Source organism: Chiloscyllium plagiosum, unplaced genomic scaffold (assembly GCF_037043375.1).
Source record: "Chiloscyllium plagiosum isolate Xiang-an unplaced genomic scaffold, Cpla_swu_hap1 HiC_scaffold_50, whole genome shotgun sequence".
NCBI classification, from domain to species: domain Eukaryota; kingdom Metazoa; phylum Chordata; class Chondrichthyes; order Orectolobiformes; family Hemiscylliidae; genus Chiloscyllium; species Chiloscyllium plagiosum.
The window spans coordinates 51611833-51631078 of NW_028270188.1; the positions used below are offsets into that span (position 1 = coordinate 51611833).

At 44.7% G+C, this 19246-nt stretch overlaps 1 protein-coding gene across 6 annotated transcripts in view; it reads left to right on the forward strand.

The window, feature by feature from the left end:
• The window catches only part of bnipl (BCL2 interacting protein like), a 78007-nt gene extending 59481 nt beyond the window's left edge, over window positions 1-18526 (forward strand). For all 6 annotated transcript variants that reach the window (XM_043683961.2, XM_043683960.2, XM_087985065.1 and 3 more), the window contains 6 exons: window positions 2744-2917; window positions 5431-5533; window positions 8021-8152; window positions 8899-8985; window positions 11834-11932; window positions 15686-18526. In XM_043683961.2, coding sequence (XP_043539896.1) covers window positions 2744-2917; window positions 5431-5533; window positions 8021-8152; window positions 8899-8985; window positions 11834-11932; window positions 15686-15725 — 635 coding nt within the window. In that variant the 3' untranslated portion in view covers window positions 15726-18526. The remainder of the gene's footprint in view (window positions 1-2743; window positions 2918-5430; window positions 5534-8020; window positions 8153-8898; window positions 8986-11833; window positions 11933-15685) is intronic.
• Window positions 18527-19246: the final 720 nt, after the last annotated feature.

Sequence of the window (19246 nt, forward strand, 5' to 3'; positions counted from 1 at the left end):
TGACTCTGTGCCAGAGACCTGGGCCCATTTGCTTTCTCCTGGTAAGTCATTTCCCTCCCCCAGTAGTATCCAAAACTGTATACTTGTTATTGAGGGGAACGGCCACAGGGGTTCCCTGCACTGCTTGCTGGTTCCCTTTCCATCCCCTGATGGTAACCTTCTTTTACCTGAGGTGTGACTACCTCCCTGTAACTCCTCTCAGTAAACTCCTCCACCTCCCAAATGATCCGAAGTTCATCCAGCTCCAGCTCCAGTTCTCTAACGCGGTTTTTGAGGAGCTGGAGTTGGGTGCACTTCCCACAGATGCAGTCAGCAGGGACACTACTGGTGACCCTTACCTCCCACATTCTGCAGGAGGAACATTCAACTGCCCTAACGTCCATCCCATTATTCTAAATTCCCAACGAGACTACTGAAAAACTAACAAAAAATAAAGGAACTAGTCACCTTACCAATCCAGTGCACATAACCTTTTTATTTGATTAGAGAAGGACAGGTGGGAGACACTACCCGAGTAGCGTTTTGGATAAAGCAACCGTCCAAATATCAAGCCTCACTTACCCAGCAGTCCCATGTCCGCTCCTGCTCAGTGTGTGCTCTACCTGTACATGAGGTGAGCTTTTATCTATTTCAAAAAAACTTTAGCTGCAAAACATGTGACTTACTAACGCAGCTAAATAAGAGGAGAGTGGAGACTGGTAACTGCAAGTTCCCCTCCGAGACACTAACCATCCTGTCTTGGAACTATATTGGTCATTCCTTCACTGTCACTGGGTCAAAATCCTCAGACCTCCTCCCTCCCTTCCTAATGGAACTTGGAGAGTCTCTATACCATTTAGGCTGCAAGAATTCAAGAAAGCAGCCTCACAACCTTCCCAAAGGGCAGCTGATGCTGTTTTAGCCAGTGAAGCCCACATCCCGTAAACCGAGAAAAATGATTCCAAATTCTGTTCTTCTGAGTCAACCCAACAATTGGTAGTATCCAAACAATGTCCATCGTTCTAACTGGAGTCTAAGCAAAATTGATCCCTTCCATCCATTATCAGTAAAATTGATGAGTTGCCTTGTGGGAGTTTGCTGTGCAAAGATCAATTGCTATGTTTCCTGTATTACGATATGTGGATCTCCAAACTGGAGCACTCCATTGGCTATAAAGTGCTCTGGTATCTGCAGCTCCCCCTCACAGCCACCCCTAGTCTTGAAGAAGGGTGACACTCGAAACGTTGACTTCTCCACCTCCTGATGCGGCCTGCTTGGATCCCAGCATCTGCAGTTTTTTATTCTCTAACTAAGTTTGTACCACTGTGAAGTCTCTTTAAAGGATGCCTCCTTTGAAGACGTTCTTTGCCTCCCTCAGATGTGCACTCAGTGAGTCCTTTCTCACTGCCACAGTGCCTTGACCTCTTTAGCCCTCCAGTTCTTTGGCCACACAGTGAAACAAACTCAACCTGTCTTCACTTAACCCCATCTCACCATCATGAACCCCCCACCCCCTTTATCTGCAGCTCCCCTTACACCTATGCCCAGTCCTAAAGAAGGGTTACAGCCGAAATGCTGACTTCTCCACTATCTGATGCTGCCTAGTTTGCTGTATAATTCCAGCCTCCTGCTTGGATTCCAGCATCTGCAGTTTTTTTGTCTCCACCTGAGATGTGCTGAGGGCATGTAGGGCTGTGTTTCAAATTCCAATCCATATTAAACTGGTAAATAGAGAGCATGTGCAGAGATTTGGTTTCATTGCTGACCTTTTAGCAGCATTGAAGCTCGACTCTTTTTTTAAAAAATGCCCGTGAGTGTTGGACACAAAGCAGAGATGGTGCGGGAAGGGATGACGTTTGAGTGGGGAAACAGATTTGGTGAGATGGATGCATGATCATTCGCGCACACCAGAGTGAGTGAGTGTTCTGGGGCCACACCATTTTATGAGCCACGGGTAAGCCTCTGACTGCGTATCTTTCATGCAGATTTGTTGATTGTGACTTGATTTGCGTTGTCAATTTCCGTTGTGCCTGCTGTGATTCCCTGCATGCACAGCCAATCATGAACATATTTTGGTGTTCTATATGCCGCACAAACCAATCAAAAGCATTCTTGCACCCATTACTGACTAAGAAGCAACATCTAACCCCCTGATGATTTCCTATTCCATCTTAACTGAAATTTGTCACACTTGGAAATTAGCTTTGATTCTCTCCATTTTGAGATTTAATTGACCAGTTTGTGATTTTTAAAAACGATTCTGTATTCGTCTAGGGGATAAAACAATTCATTCCAAACTCCGGTTTGCTAACTCCTCACTTCCACTCCTCCACTAACATTAATTATAAAGAAAATGCCCTTTAGCTTATTCATCTGGGATTTGTGGGGTGGGGTTTGTTTTTTAGCTTTTGGAGAGCAGCAAACCGAGAGAAGATTAGATATTGACTACAAACTTAGATTAGGAGCTCGAACTTGAAGAACCAGTTCCAGTTCCACCCAGTGAGACAGAGGCAGAATTTCCTGGCCACACCAACATTTTTTAAAATGGTCCTAGTTAATGGAGGAGTTGCATGAAAAGTGGGGAGGGGGGGAGTAAATGATTTTTCTTGTCAGTTGTCAAAAATATATTTGGAATGGTTCAAGCCAAGAAAAGCCCAAATAGCTCATTCATACCATTTTCAGAACGGAGTTGACAACCACTCCAGTTCTGTTATGCTCTCTGCCTAAATGCTACTTTCTCTCCACCCTTCCGCAACCTGGCCAGATGATCTGCCCCGGGTGTATCGCTCGTTGTCAGACACTGAGAGTTTCCAGGGACACGTGACGGACGAGGAGACGGAAGACGGAAAGCTATGGCGGGTCTTCCACATCGGAGAGCAGGAATATCGGGTGGACATGGCTGTTGTAGATCCGTACAAGGCAGTCATTTCTCACGGAGGTGAGGCTCCTGGTTTGAGTGTGGGTTAGTTTATTTTCTTGACCGGTCTAAACCGATGTGTCGATGTGTTGGCTGACTATTAATTTGGTAATGTTCCCAAGACACGAGTTCAGCTCCTACCACCGCGGCTGCATGATTGAGGAGAAGTGGTGACATAGTGATAATTTCAGTAGATTAGTAGAACATAGAACAATAAAACGCAGAACAGGCCCTTCGGCCCTCAATGTTGCACTGACCTGTGAACTATTCTCAGCTCATCCCCCTACACTATCCCAAAATCATCCATGTGCTTATCTAAGGATTGTTTAAATCTCCCTAATGTGGCTAAGTTGACTACATTGGCAGTTAGGGCATTCCACGCCCTCACCATTCTCTGAGTAAAGAAACTGCCTCCGACATCTGTCTTAAATCTATCACCCCTCAATTTGTAGTTATGCTCCCTTGTACAAGCTGACGTCATCATCCTAGGAAAAAGACTTTCACTGTCTATCCTATCTAATCCTCTGATCATCTTGTACGTCTCTACCAAATCCCCCCTTAGCCACCTTCTTGCCAATGAGAACAGACCCAAGTTCTCAGCCTTTCCTCGTAAGACCTTCCCTCCAGACCAGGCAACATCCTGGTAAATCTCCTCTGCACCTTTTCCAATGCTTCCACATCCTTCCCGAAATATGTTGTGGCCATTTCGGAGACATGGATAGAGCAGGATGAGGAATGGAGTCATAGAGATGTACAGCATGAAAACAGACCCTTCGGTCCAACCCGTCCAGGCCGACCAGATATCCCAACCCAATCTAGACCCACCTGACAGCACCCAGCCCATATCCCTCCAAACCCTTTCTATTCATATACCCATCCAAATGCCTCTTAAATGTTGCAATTGTACCAAATCAGTATTTGCTGTGGAAAAGGATATGGAAGATATAGACTGTAGGGAAATAGATGATGACATCTTGCAAAATGTCCAGATTACAGAGGAGGAAGTGCTGGATGTCTTGAAACGGGTAAAGGTGGATAAATCCCCAGGACCTGATCAGGTGTACCCTAGAACTCTATGGGAAGCAATAGAAATGATTGCTGGGCCTCTTGCTAAGATATTTGTATCATCGATAGTCACAGGTGAGGTGCCGGAAGACTGGAGGTTGGCTAACTGTTTAAGAAGGGTGGTAAGGACAAGCCAGGGAAGTACGGACGAGTGAGCCTGACGTCGAAGGTGGGGAGGTTGTTGGAGGGAATCCTGAGGGACAGGATGTACATGTATTTGGAAAGGCAAGGACTGATTAGGGATAGTCAACATGGCTTTGTGCGTGGGAAATCATGTCTCACAAACTTGATTGAGGTTTTTGAGGAAGTAACAAAGAGGATTGATGAGGGCATAGCGGTAGATGTGATCTATATGGACTTCAGTAAGGCGTTCGACAAGGTTCCCCTTGGAGACTGATTAGCAAGGTTAGATCTCACAGAATACAGGGAGATCTAGACATTTGGATACAAAACTGGCTCAAAGGTAGAAGACAGAGGGTGGTGGTGGAGAGTTGTTTTTCAGATTGGAGGCCTGTGACCAGTATAATTGTGAAGTCTAGGCTAATGGAGTGAGGACAAGAGTTCAAATCCCACCATGGAAACCGGTGGAATTTAAAGTGTTAATAAATCTTGGATGTGAAGCAAGTTTCAGTGAAGATAACCATGAATCTATCATTGCTGTGAAAAAAAAAGAAACCCATCTGATTCATTAACGACCTTTGAAAATCATCCATCTTGAACTGATCTGGACAGGAATGGGACTGCAGATTCTCAGAGAGGTTAATTCTTAACTGCCCTTTGAAATGGAGAAAGTGAGGACGGCAGATGCTGGAGATCAGAGCTGAAAATGTGTTGCTGGAAAAGCGCAGCAGGTCAGGCAGCATCCAAGGAACAGGAGAATCGACGTTTCGGGCATAAGCCCTTCTTCCTGAAGAAGGGCTTATGCCCGAAACGTCGATACTCCTGTTCCTTGGATGCTGCCTGACCTGCTGCGCTTTTCCAGCAACACATTTTCTGCCCTTTGAAATGGGCCTAGGAAGCCCTTCAGTTGTCAAGGTCAATCCAGGATGTGTAGCAATGTTTGCCTGCATGGCAATGGCATGTTTTATTTTTAAAAGCCTCTAACTTGAAGTCTTATAGGATGAAGTGCAGGAGAGACAATAGGTAATAAAGTGAACGGGTCCTAGTCTCCTTCTAGTGAAAACATCTTCTCCACGTCTACTCTATACAGGCCACTTAGTGTTCTGTAACATTCAATCAGAACGCACCCCACTGCTTCTAAACTCCTATCAAGTGCAGACCCAGAATCCCTAACTGCTCCTCATGTAACAAGCCCTTCATCCCGGGATGGTTCTTGTAAATCTTCCCTGGTATCCAGAGCAACCTTCAATTCAACCAACCTGGTAATTTATAAAGATCTCTCAGATGTGGAGAGGTGGGAAAGATGAAAACTCTGACCTGATCAATAATGCTTGCTCTCTTTCTACCAGGTTGCTTTGGGGAGAGTTTAACTGCAATCATTGTGTTTTCCTCATGCTATTTGCCGGAAAGCAGTCTACCTGATTATGAAAGCGTGATGGAAAATCTCTTTAGGTAATGAACTACTTTGTATATCCTGATCTTTAAAAGCCTTCTATTTCGTGCCTTTGATGTGATGTTTGGCTAACTGCACTATTTTGGGAAATTGAGGAACATTATTCCTTAGGAGAAAGATTTTAGATTCCAAGTTGTGCTGGTCAGACTTTCATGGCTGCCACTTGGTTGCCATCTGTTATGAAGCAATTTATTCAACAACAGATTTTTACAAAGGACGTTTCAGGACGTCCCAAAACGTTTCACAGCTGTTGAAGCATTTGTTTTTGGAAAGCTCTCACTACTGTAGCGTATTATAGAATCATAGAATCCCTACAGTGTGGAAACAGGACCTTTGGCCCAGTTAGTTCACACCGACCCCTCCAAAGAGTATCCCACCCAAACACATTTCCCTACCCTATTACTCTACATTTACTCCTGACTAATGCACCCAACCTACACATCCCTGAACACAATGGGCAATTTAGCATGGCCAATTTACCTAAACTGCACATCATTGGATAGTGGGAGGAAACCAGAGCACCTGGAGGAAACCCACGCAGAACAGGGGAGACTGTGCAAACTCCACATGGACAGTCACCCGAGGCTGGAATCAAACTGGGGTCCCTGGCGCTGTGAGGCAGCGATGCTAACCACTGAACCCATGCCGCCCCGACAACTGAGCCACCGTGCTGCCATGTAGGGAACATGGCAATCAATTTGCACACGGAAAGTTCCCAGACAGCAACCGTATCTCCTTTTGTATTCACGTGTGATGTCAATTTGAGAATAAACATTAGCCAGGACACCAGGATCCTTTGTTTAACACCACTGAGAGACAGCACCTCAGACGTGCAGCACTCCTTTAGTTCCACACTAGGAGCGCTGGCCTAGAGTTTAGACTCCAATCCCTAAAGACTAGAACCCACTCTACTTCCTCAGGAGGCTAAGGAAATTTGGCACGTCCGTAAAGACACTTACCAATTTTTCTGGATGCACCATAGAAAGCATTGTATCAGGATGGATCACGGCTTGGTATGCAATTGCTCTGCCCAGGACTGTAAGAAACTACAGAGAGTTGTGAACATAGCCCATTCCATCACGCAGTCCAACCTTCCATCCATTGAATCTATCTATATTTCTCACTGCCTCAGGAAGGCAGCCAACATCATCAAAGACCCATCCCATCCTGGCTATAATCTCTTCCAGCCTCTTCTGTCGGGCTGTAGATACAAAGGCTTAAACACACGTACCAACAGGTTCAAGAACAGCTTCTTTGCCACTGTTATCAGACTTCTGAATAGACCCCTCACATTTCAAATTTAATGTTGACCTTGCTTTTTACAGCTTCTCTCCAGCTTTAACATTGTATTCCTCGCCCTGTTCTATTACCCTTATGCACTTTGTATGTTATGATCCGCTGTACTGCATGTAAAACAAAACTTTGCACTGTACCTAGATACATATGACAATAATAAATCAAATCAAAAATTGCTGAATAATGTTTATGCCCACATCTTGGAGTTTAGCCTCAGGACAGACTGGTTGAGGAGAAGGCAACATTAACAACTGTCTTCAAATTTGGGCTTCTTTATAAATACTTTATTATATATTAAGACTAAATAATACAATACATGGCATTCATAGATATACCAGGCTTTAATTTTTCTATGGTATTGTGGAAAGATTATTCTACAAGTTTTACCACCTAATGCTGGACAATTTACTCCACATGCTTCACTGCATATGTCTTTTTGTTATTCCCTAATGGGACATGGTGTTGCTAGCTGACCAGCATTTATTGCCCTTGCGAAGATGGTTGTCAGCTGGTTTTTTGATTGACTGTAGTCTATGGTGCCACTAGGGAGGGAATTCTAGCAATGTCAATGGGGAGGTGATTCTAGCAATTTTGACCCAGCAACAGTGAAGGAGCGGTGATGTATTTTCAAATCAGTACAGTGAGTGGCACACATATCTGCTACCTTGGCCCTTCTAGATGGAAGTGGTTGTGAGTTTGCAAGACCTTCTGATGTGATGCTACCCACTGAGGCATAACTGGCACCCGATGTAAGAAATATTCTTCAAGCTCGAACATGTGCTCGCTTAAAATCCCGTGTCCCACTATGATAGTTGAGCCAGCATTTATTGCTCATACCTAACTGCCCCTGAGAAGGTGGTGGTGACCTGCCTTCACCTGATGTAAGGACATCTGCAGAGCTTATAGGAATATAGTTCCAGGATGTTGACCCAGTGACTGTGAAGGAACAGCTAAATAGTTTTGAGTCAAAATCGACTCAGTTTTTTCCCTCGCATCGCACTTGCTTCATTGGCAAAATATCTGCACCCTTTCATTCTTGATCCTTTTACAGGCGGCATCAGTTTCTGTCATTGATTTAAAACTGTTAACCTGGTGTAGTGACTTTTAAGTAAGTGACTTAAAAGCTGAGTGCCAAAAAATGAATCGACCCCATTTCACAGAAATGTGACTGTCGTGTTCTGTCCCCACAGGTATGTTATTGGAACTCTGGAATTGCTGGTGGCTGAAAACTATGTTATTGTGTATTTAAACGGTGCCACAACTCGCAATAGAGTGCCATCAATCAGCTGGTTGAAACAGTGTTATCAGACCATTGACCGGAGGTAAGATGCTGCTGCTGTCTGTTGTTAGGACGAATTAACAATTGAAAGTCAACATTAAGTTTATTTTTAAATTGCTAGGAAAGGGAAATTCATGGTAAGGAAGGTTGACTGCCTGAATCATTGCTATGCTGGTGGGTATGGATTTGGGCCATGTAGTCATGGAATCATACAGCATGTAAACACTCTTCAGTCCAACTTGTCCATGCCAACCAGGTATCCTAAACTGAACTAGTCCCATTTAAGGACAAAAGAAATAAGAGCAGGAATAACTGGCCCCTCAAGCCTGCTCCACCATTCCGTGGATCGGGGCGGCACGGTGGCTCAGTGGTTAGCACCGCTGCCTCACAGTGCCAGGGACCTGGGTTCGATCCCCCCCCCCCCCCCCCCCCCCCCCTTGGGCGACTGTCTGTGTGGAATTTGCACATTCTCCCCCGTGACTGTGTGGATTTCCATCGGGTGCTCCGGTTTCCTCCCACAGTCCAAAGATGTGCAAGTTAGGGTGGATTGGCCATGCTAAATTTACCATACTGTTCAGAGATGTGTAGGTTAGGTGAAATTTCTCATTGGAAATGCAGGGTTACAAGGAATGCTGCTCAGACGGTCAGTGTGGACTTGTTGGACCAAATGGCCTGTTTCCACATTGCAGGGATTCTAAATGAAAAAAACACAGGGAGCAAGCGTTATTTCTCAACATAAACACTTGTCGAGTTCAGTGTTCTGATTACTATTTTGTTTTGTTGCTACAGGTTACGGAAAAACTTGAAATCTCTGATTGTCGTGCATCCATCGTGGTTCATTAAAGTGATATTAGCTATTACCCGGCCTTTTATAAGGTACAACCTTCCTTTTACCCCACCCATCTTTTCTTGCTCATCTCCTAATTATTCCACAGAAACACGGGGGAGGTTTAATGAGCTTCTCAAGCCTGTCTGTCATTTGATGGAAGTGTGGCTAATCTGTAACTTAATTCTACATTTGCCACCTGTCCCTTTAATATCTTTGGTGAACCTGCCAACTAGAGATTGATAACTGCTTGTAATTTGAGGAACACATTCCAAAATCTCAGTCAATGATCCCAAAAGGAATGCTGCATTGCTGGAAGCACCATCTTTTGAGTGAGATGATGGGACAAATTCCAACAGTCTCTAACCCTTTGCTGTTCCAGGGAGTTTGATGGGAGTATACACTGTTGGCTGCTGTCCCATATTTTACGACAGGGCATCATCACCCTCATCTACAAGCAGAAGGGGGAGAGGGAAGAAATTAGAAATTGGAGACCGATCTCACTGTTAAACACAGACTACAAAATCTTGTCAAAGGTCATCGCCAACCGGGTCAGGTCTGCTCTGGGATCGGTGATTCACCCTGACCAAACCTGTGCGGTACCGGGCAGGAAGATCGCTGAGAGTCTCGCACTCCTCAGGGATACGATCGCCTACGTGCAGGACAGGAGGGTGGACACCTGCCTCATCAGCCTGGACCAGGAGAAAGCCTTTGACAGGATATCGCATACATATATGAGGGATGTCCTCTCCAAAATGGGTTTCGGGGAGGGAATCGCTAATTGGATCAGACTGCTCTACACCAACATTGTCAGTGCAGTCTCAATCAATGGGTGGGAATCAGATAGCTTCCCAGTCAGATCTGGAGTCAGGCAGGGCTGCCCTCTCTCTCCTGCCTTGTTTGTGTGTTGCATAGAGCCATTTGCCGAGTCCATCAGGAAGGATGCGAGCCTGAAAGGGGTGACTATTCCTGGCAGCGGGGGCCTGCAGGTTAAGGCCTCCCTGTACATGGATGACGTCGCCGTTTTCTGCTCGGATCCGCTGTCCGTGCACAGACTCATGTGCATCTGTGACCAGTTCGAACGGGTCTCGGGGGCCAAGGTAAACCGAGGCAAGAGCGAGGCCATGCTCTTCGGGAACTGGGCCGACCAATCCTCGATCCCCTTCACCGTCAGGACTGACCACCTGAAGGTGCTGGGTATTTGGTTCGGGGGGGCTGGGGCGTGCACCAAGACCTGGGAGGAGCGGATCAGGAAGGTGAGACAGAAACTGGGCAGATGGGAGCAACGGTCGCTCTCCATCGCGGGTAAGAACCTGGTCATCAGGTGTGAGGTACTCTCAGTATTGTTATACGTGGCACAGGTCTGGCCTATCCCCAGAACCTGTGCCGCCGCAGTCACCCGGGCCATCTTCCACTTCGTGTGGAGATCAAAGATGGACCGGGTCCGAAGAGATGTAATGTACAAAGACCGGTGCAATGGGGGAAAAAACACACCCAATGCCACCCTCACCCTGATGGCCACCTTTGTGTGTGGCTGCATCAAGCTGTGCGTGGATCCCCGGTACGCAAACACCAAGTGTCACTACGTACTGAGGTTCTACCTGTCCCCGGTGTTGCGAAGGATGGGCCTGGCCTCGCTGCCGCGGAACGCTCCGAGTAGTTGGACCGTTCCGTACCACCTGTCCTTCGTGGAGAAATTTATCAAGAAAAACACCTTTGACCACAAGTCCATCAGGAAGTGGTCAGCACGTAGTGTCCTTGAGACCCTTCGGGAAAAGGAGAGGGCAGATCCTGTCGAGCGGTTCCCTGAGCAGACTGTCAAAGCCATTTGGCAGAATGCCTCATCGCCAGAACTTTCCAACAAGCACCAAGACATGGCTTGGCTGGTGGTGAGAAGGGCTCTGCCTGTGAGATCATTTATGCACGCCCGGACTCTCTGCCGCACCGCACGCTGCCCTCGAAGCGGCTGCGGGGGGGACGAGACTGTCACACACCTCCTTCTGGAATGTGCCTATGCAGAGGAAGTCTGGAGAGGAATGCAGTGGTGTCTGTCGAGGTTCGTCCCGAGCAGCGCCGTGACGCAGGACTCCGTGCTCTACGGCCTGTTCCCCGGGACGCACACCGAGACGAACATCAACTGCGCCTGGAGGATCATCAACTCGGTGAAGGACGCTCTCTGGGTGGTCCGAAACCTGTTGATCTTCCAGCTGAAGGAGTTGACCCCGACTGAGTGTTGCAGACTGGCACATTCCATGGTCCAGGACTACGTGTTGAGGGACGCGCTGAAGCTTGGGGCAGCTGCCGCCAAGGCGCGGTGGGGAAAGACCACCGTCTAACATCTGCCTGCCTAACGAAGAACAGGGGGCCCACGCAGTCATTTGGGCTCCGCTGGCGTCTGAGCTCAATGTAATCGCACTAACCTGTGAATATGAATGATTACCCTGTTTCGATACGTAAAGAAATGGAATGTTTACAGAATGATGACATGTCCAATTGTATAGATTAAATATATATGAATAAAGTATATTTTTGAAATTAAAAAAAAATTTTACGACAGTGACTTTATTGGTGATGAAACACAATCTCCTGAGATTGTGAACGGTGCTATAAAAATTCAAATTGTTTCATTTCTCTTTTATCTTCCTCCTTCTATCTTTTTTCAGTACTTTTTCTTTCCAGTTTCCTCCCCTCTCCACCTTTCTCTCCATTCCTCCCCGTCTCCTCTTCCCCCTTCTCTTTCACATTCCCTCCATCTTCCCTTTCTGTTTTCTATTTGTTGGGAATTGATTTCCAGACTAATATTTTAAACTGAGGGACCACAATTATGCCAGTTCCATACTTTAGTTCTTGAACTGACTGATGCTGGTGCTAATGCAATGCTCTTTTTCTCTTCTGCAGTTCAAAATTCAGTAGGAAAGTTCGGTTTGTAAATAGTCTTCAGGAGCTCTCACAGTTAATTCCCATGCAACATGTACATATTCCAGAATGCATTAAAACGTAAGTACTGTATAGCTGAAATTGCATTCCATTTATTTACAATTATGTTCCTTATGCATTTTTAATATTTACACTGAAAGCATTGTTGCTTTGATCATGTTGGTTTATCTCTGACTGCACAGGACAAAACCAAAACATTTCAATTGGTGAATGTGTTGTTTCAACATTAGTTTATCAGAAGAAAGTTTGTATTGCGTGATTTGTACAAGTTCACAAACACAAATCTCAAAGGCCCATCGTTTTAAATTTTTGTAATCACCCGAATCATGTGTGTATATGTTAGTGAAGTTTAACAGGCATTTAGACAGACACATAAACAGGCAGGGAGTAGTACGACATGGACTATGTTAGGCAGATTGGATTAGTTTAGAATGGCATGGACATAGGGTCTGAAGGGCCTGTCCTTGTGCTGTACTGTTTTATGTACCTACATTTTTAACAGAATCTTTGTACAGAATATCTTAGGATTCAGGCAGAGATATCCTCCAGGAGGTCCTGGTTGTACTCATCATGCAGACTGTAGGAGGTCCCAGGTATGATCCCCATCCATGCTGAAAAACTAAGCTAATCCAGGCATTTTGCCTTGATACTAGTTCTCTGGAAGAAAGTCTAGACTGCAGATGCTGGAGACCAGAGTTGAAAAGTGTGGCGCTGGAAAAGCGCAGCAGGTCAGGCATCCGAGGAGAAGGAGTCTCAATGTTTTGAGCATCAGCCCTTCATCAGGAATGTGGGGAATGGGGAAACAGGGCTGAGAGATAGGTAGGGGGATGGGGATGGGGGATGGTAGCTGGGAAGGTGATAGGTAGATGCAAGTGGGGGGTAATGGTGATAGGTTGGGGGGAGGGGGAGCAGATAGGTGGGAAGGAAGATGGACAGGTAGGACAGTTCAAGAGGATGGTGCCAAGTTGAAGAGTTCGATCTGGGATGAGATGGGGGGAGAGGAGACAAGGAAAATGGGAAGTCAACGTTGATGCTGTGTAGTTGAAGGGTCCCAACGCAGAAGATGAGGCGTTCTTCCTCCAGTCATCGGGTTGCTTGGATTTAGCCAGTTTTCTGCACGTTTAACATCCCTCAGGGATTGCAATAAGTGTGACTTTCTGCTAATCCTTGCACACAGACTCAATTAGCCTCCATTCCCAAAGGTGGAACAGCCTGGCATCCACTTGACTCTCCTCACACCTCCTCAGTGGGTGAACCACTGGATTGTGACTGGCAGAACTTGACTTTGCAAGAGCTTTTGTATTTGTTCTTGATATGTGTGAATGACTGGGAGAGGACCCAGCTCTCCCAGTGCAATGAAAGTATACAATGTGGAACTGCAGTCACACATCAGTCATGCAGCGTTAGGGGTGTGAGGGACCCTGAGGGTTTTCTATCAATTTTGCTAGGCTTTCTGGTGCTAGTGTAGATTTTTTTTTACAGTTCAGTTGCACAATGTGTCATGGCAGGATTTGTGTTCATGACCTCTAGGTTGCCAGTCTAATTCCATATTCACCAGACTTCCATACTAGCATCTTATGGCAAGAGAAGAGAACTGGGTTGGCACCCCTATGCTGAGGCAGTGAGAAGGTTGAAGGTACAATCATGGCCCTCCTGGTCAAAGCAGCGATACAGCCCATACGTTTGTCTTCTGTGTAAATGGGTTACTGATGAGAAGAGTTTCCTCTTCCCAACTACTGCATCTATGCTTACAAGGTGTGAGGATAGCACGTAGAATAGCTGTGAGGCACACCACAGCCAAATGGCCTGACATTGCTTGCTGTTACGGTTCAACAGGTGACTCCAGCAGCAGGCCAGAGAGCAAACAGGGTCTGGCACGACCTTGCAGGCCTTCAGAGAGGACAGGCAGCAAACTGGACACCAGCATTGATTTGGAGCACAAAGATAGGACAGGCCAAAGTGAGAATCTGTCAAAGAAAATGATCACCAGTGGAGGAAAATCTGCCTTCCATACAAAATGCAAATATAGCTTCCACTAAAGAAAATAAATAAGTTATATGTTCTTCACAGGATAGACTCATGAGTACAATATTGTGTACAGTTCCAGTTACCACACTTTTGCCAAGCATGAGATATCAGTAGAAAAGGTGGAGATTTATAAGGGGTTGAGATCTATAAGGATTACTGAATTTTGGTGATGAGGAAGGATTGGATAGGCTGGAGTCCCTTCCTTCGGAACTGAGGAGAGATTTAAATAATGGAAATAAACCTCTATGGTTCCTTTAAAGTGGATAGAAAAGGTCAAAACTAGAAAGAGGCACAGACTTCAGGTAACTAATGGAAGTATTCAGTGAGTTGAGAATTTTTCTTACCCAATGGTGGGGAGGTGAGGTTGAAACTTGTTCCCTGAAGAGATGGTTGAATCAGAGCCCCTCTTCAAACTTAAAACATGCTGTACTCAGAATTGCGTTTGCAGTGACGTAACCTTTTTTTGCATTTATTCAATGGATGTGGGCGTCACTGGCTGGACAAATGTTTATTGCCCAATTGCAATTAAGAGTCAACCACATTGCTGTGGGTCTGGAGTCGCATGTAGGCCAGACCAGGTAAGGATGGCAGATTTCATTCCCTGAAGGATATTAGTGAACCAGATGGATTTTTCCTGATAATTGTTTCATGGTCAGCATTTGACTCTTATTTCCAGATTATTATTGAATTCAAATTCCACCATCTGCCATGGTGAGATTCAAACTCAAGTCCCCAGAACATTACCTGGATCTCTGAATTAATAGTCCAGCGGTAATACCAATAGGCCATCACCCACCCAGACTACAGGGTGACAGACCAAAGGTGGGATTAAGCTGATAGCTCTTTCTTGGGCAGCACAGCATGGACCAAATGGCGTACTTCTGCATAATAATTTTCTATGACTGTCAGTACACTAGAGAGGGTGAAGGTTGAAGTGATGAGACCAATCCCAAGTATAAAGGGCAATGACTAAATATAACAGCTAATTGACTTCTACAATCTACAGGGAGAAAGGAAGTATAAATAAAGTATTATCAGAATAATAAATGCATGAAGATAATGTGATACAACAGCTCTTCATCTATGCCTTTCTTACCTTGGGACTTGACTCTTTCAAAGCTCCTTTGGCCAGTCTCCAATTTTCACTCCTATAAAAATTCAAGCTCACCTAAAACTTCACACTAAGTCCCAATTATCATGGTCTCATGTCCTTGTTGCTTGAAATGGACCCTGACTCCAGCAAGGATTCAATTTCTTAAATTCATATCTTTGTTTTCAAATTCCTCCTCATCCCCTCTCCCTGTCTCTACTCTCCTCCGAGTCCTATGAAACTCCTTATCTCTGTAACCTCTTTCAGTCCCCTCCCAATCTCAACCTCCAGTCCCTACACCTCTCCCCTATCTGTGTAATTTCCCGTAGCTCTTTGAACCATCAGAGACACCACCCTTACTCCTCCCCATGACAACTGCCTGGAACCCTCAGCTCAGGGTTTCTTTCTCCCCTGCTTAAACGCTCCTTAAAAATCAACCTCATTGACTGAGCTTTTGTCATCTGTCCCTAATATTTACTTATGTATACTTGGAACAGATGTCAATTAGATATTGACTTTTCAAATTCTATCCAACAGGTGGCAAGTATTCTGAATAATGTTTAGTCAAAAGCAATGAATATTCTGCTGAGTGAATTGAGGAATTTTATAAGTGATTTAAGGAGTTCTGTAATCAGGGAAACAAGTTACAATGGCCTTGAATTTTCTTACAACCCTTTTCCTTTCTCCCAAAACAGGCTGGATGCAGAGTTAAATGGAAATTCAGAAAGCTCCTAGAAATCTTCTTATTTTTGTGAGCGTGGGGAATTCTGCTGGATTGCTTTCTATCTAATGTGGAAGAGACATTCTTTGAGTGGCCAACGCAAGTTGACCATGGTGCACAAAATATAAGAACAGCAGAGAGATGTTCAAGACCAGTGTTGCAGACGACATTCAACTTTGAAGTAAATTTCCCTCCGACACATTCATAACGGCGGACCTTTAAAAGAAAAACTTCTGAATGGACACATGAACTTTAATGACTCAACCATACAGGACTGGGGGGTGATGGGTTCAATTCCCAGCAGGTGCTGAGTTTGTTTGATCCATTGGGTTTTGGGGGACAGGAAAGGGGGGTTTAGGAGAATGAAAAACTGGCCTAGGTTTCTGTTTGCAATCACCAGCTCGAGATTCCAGCTAAGAGCTCGTTTGCAGAGGGTGGATGAGGAGGGAATTAAAACTCCTGCAGTGGTACTCATGCTGCAAATCTGTGCAAAGTGGGTCACCAGGGATGGTTGGAGGAAGATGTTGGCAGCGACAATTAGAATGTGTAGAGCAGGGAGTTAGGGTCCAGGAGAGAGAGTTTTATCAGCAACCTTTGGTGTCCCCTCTCTGCCGTTTCCCAATTGTTGACTAACCAGCAATGGCAATAGGTGGTGTCAACCAGCCTTGACGTTGCCAGGGAGTGTTATCAAGGGTCCATTTACAAGTGATGTTAGGATCAATGTCTGGGATCTGCTTTGGGGATGATGGGGTCAGAGTATGATAGAGTGAGTGTGGAGGGCTTTTTATTTTTGCTGTACTACCTTGTGAAGGGTGAATGCCCTTCCTCTGTGTTTGTCTCACGGTCTTTCAAGTGGTTTTGAGGAGTGCTGGGCCAAGGGAAAACAATCTAATTTGAACTAAAACCAGATGGTTGCGAGTTCAAGATTTGTTAACTCTATTAATGTTTCGCTGAATTGGAAACTTGTATGTTGGAGGCGGGAGAGGGTTTACATTAAGTCTGTTCCCGAGTCAAGAGACTAGTTGCGATATGGGTTTTTCTTTCTATTAAAAAAGTTAAATTAATATCCAAAATAATATGTTTTATATTTTGTTGTGAGAATTTATATTTCCCTTTCTTTTGGGGTTGAACCACTAATCATTCCAATTTTAATGAGACTCAATCACCTAATGCTTAACACAGCACTATTACCCGGTCAACCTGGGCCAGGCGTCTGAGTGCAAGCTACCTATCATATAGCACAGGGTGCATCAGGCCAGTAGAAGGGAGTGTTTTCTTAATATCAAGCAAAGTGCTGCGGATGCTGGTGATATGAAATGAAAAGGAAGCGCTAGAGAAATGCAACTGTGATGGCCTCAGTGGAGAAAGAAACAGAGTTAATGTTTCAAGTGTTTGGAGAAGGGGCTGGGAAATGATGGTACTTATGCTACTTACAAAGGATGATAAGCAATTAGAACAGATGACGGGGGTGTGCAGAGGAAAAGGCAAAGGGACTGCTCACGATGGTAGAGAAGTGATATAGATGCAGAATAGGTGTTAATAGCAGAGAATGGGTCAGCTCTGCCTAGAACAAACTCATCCAAACAAGACACTTGGGATGGGTGGAGAATGAAATCAAAATGGAGAACCGTCTTCAAGTTCTGAAGTTGTGACCTTGAGGTAATGATTTAACATAATAAATAGCTGATTAGCCTAAAAGCCATCACTTTCCAGCACCTTCAGCTCTGACAAAGAGACCTATTGGACGCAAAATGTTAACTCTGTTTTTCTCTCTCTCAACTGCTGCCAAATCTTCAGTTAGTCTTTATTTAGGAGATATTCTGTCCCTGGGTAGAAGCAGGGAGAGAAGACGTGGTGTTGTTAGCTCATCCCAGAGGGCTCCATCACCATTTGCTAATTATGGCAGTAGCATTAACAGAATCTGCAGAGAGTCTGAGCCCTGTCTTGGCCCCACCCCCAAATCTTTATTAAAAGAGCTTATGACAAGATGATAGGCTTGGGGGGAGGAAAAAAGCCATTAATATTTTATATGTAAAAATAATATATACTTTTAGAAAATCTGGAGAATGTTTTATGTTGAGTAACCCCCCCACTGTCATTTTTATTTTACTACTTGTTTATCTTGTTGATTTTGAAAATGGCACCTGAGTCTCTTAAAGAAAAATGAAAATGAGAGACCTCCTGATCCAATTAGCCTGTTCCACATAAATTCTGAGTTCTTAGACATCCACTTCCTCATCCTGAGTCTCATACCCTTGAGGGGGCAAGGGGTACTGCAGATGGGGCGACCTGGAAGATACCTTTTTGACCGGTTTAGATGGAGAAATTTATTTTCAGGAGACCATTCCAGTGCCTCGTAGCCTCCTAGGCCAACCTGATGATCGCTGTTACCACTGGCTCCATTCAAGTCCAGTGTCTCAAGCTGCCAAAGACCCAGGAAAAGCCAATAGATGGACCTGAAAACCAAGTCTCTTTTAAACAAGCAGCGGGAGATTATTTTGAGTGAGAAATTCTCTCTCAGCTTTTAGTACTCAATTTGTGAGTTACATGTATGTATTTCCTGGGTGTAGTTCTTCCTTCATTACCAGCAAGTATATTTAAGAACATTAAAGTATGTTGTGCTTTTCTTTACATAAACATTATTTTGTTATTGAGAGTATTTCTCACATTTTAAGAATGCACTGGATCAGAAAGAGCTGCATGTCAATATTATATTGCTCTAAAACTGTCTTAGTGAGTTAGAAATTCTCTGTCAACAGAATTAAAGATTTTCAATATACTTGGAGTAATAAACATCACAATTATTAATCTTTCATCGAGAGTGTTGTCACATAGATATTCAGACAATATCCTATGATATTGGCAAGATGTCTTCCCTACCTGTATGTGACTATTCACCCTATCCATTCTAAATTCAGCAAAATGGTCCGACCAGGTATTGCAAATGGGATCCCTGGTTGCAACTTACATTTGGAATGGGAGAATCTCGTAAATCTGGGCTTTTACAGTTCAAGGTGGGCACACTTAGAAGTCCAAAGGTTCAGTGCTTTAACTTTCACTCAAGCATTGTACAGTCAAAGTGCATGCTCCGCAAACAGCCAAGTCTAGGTTAATAGTTCTTTGAAAGTGAAGACCCAGGTGGACAGGGCAGTAAAGAAGGCGTTTGGTATGCTTGCTTTTACTGGTCAGTGCACTTTTGACATACTGAGTGCAATTCTGGTCTCCCTGCCATAAGAAGGATGTTGTGAAACTTGAAATGATTCAGAAAAGATTTACAAGGATATTGCCAGGGTTGGAGGGTTTGAGCTATAGGGAGAAGCTGAACAGGCTGGGGCTATTTTCCCTGGAGCATCAGAGGCTGAGAGGTGACCTTATAGAGGTTTATAAAACCATGAGGGGCATGGTTAGGGTAAATAGTCAAGGTCTTTTCCTTGGGGCGGGGGAGTACAAAACTAGTGGCTATATGTTTAAAGTGAGACGGGAAAACTTTAAAAGGGACTTAGGACACAGGTGCGTGTATGGAAGCATTTAAATC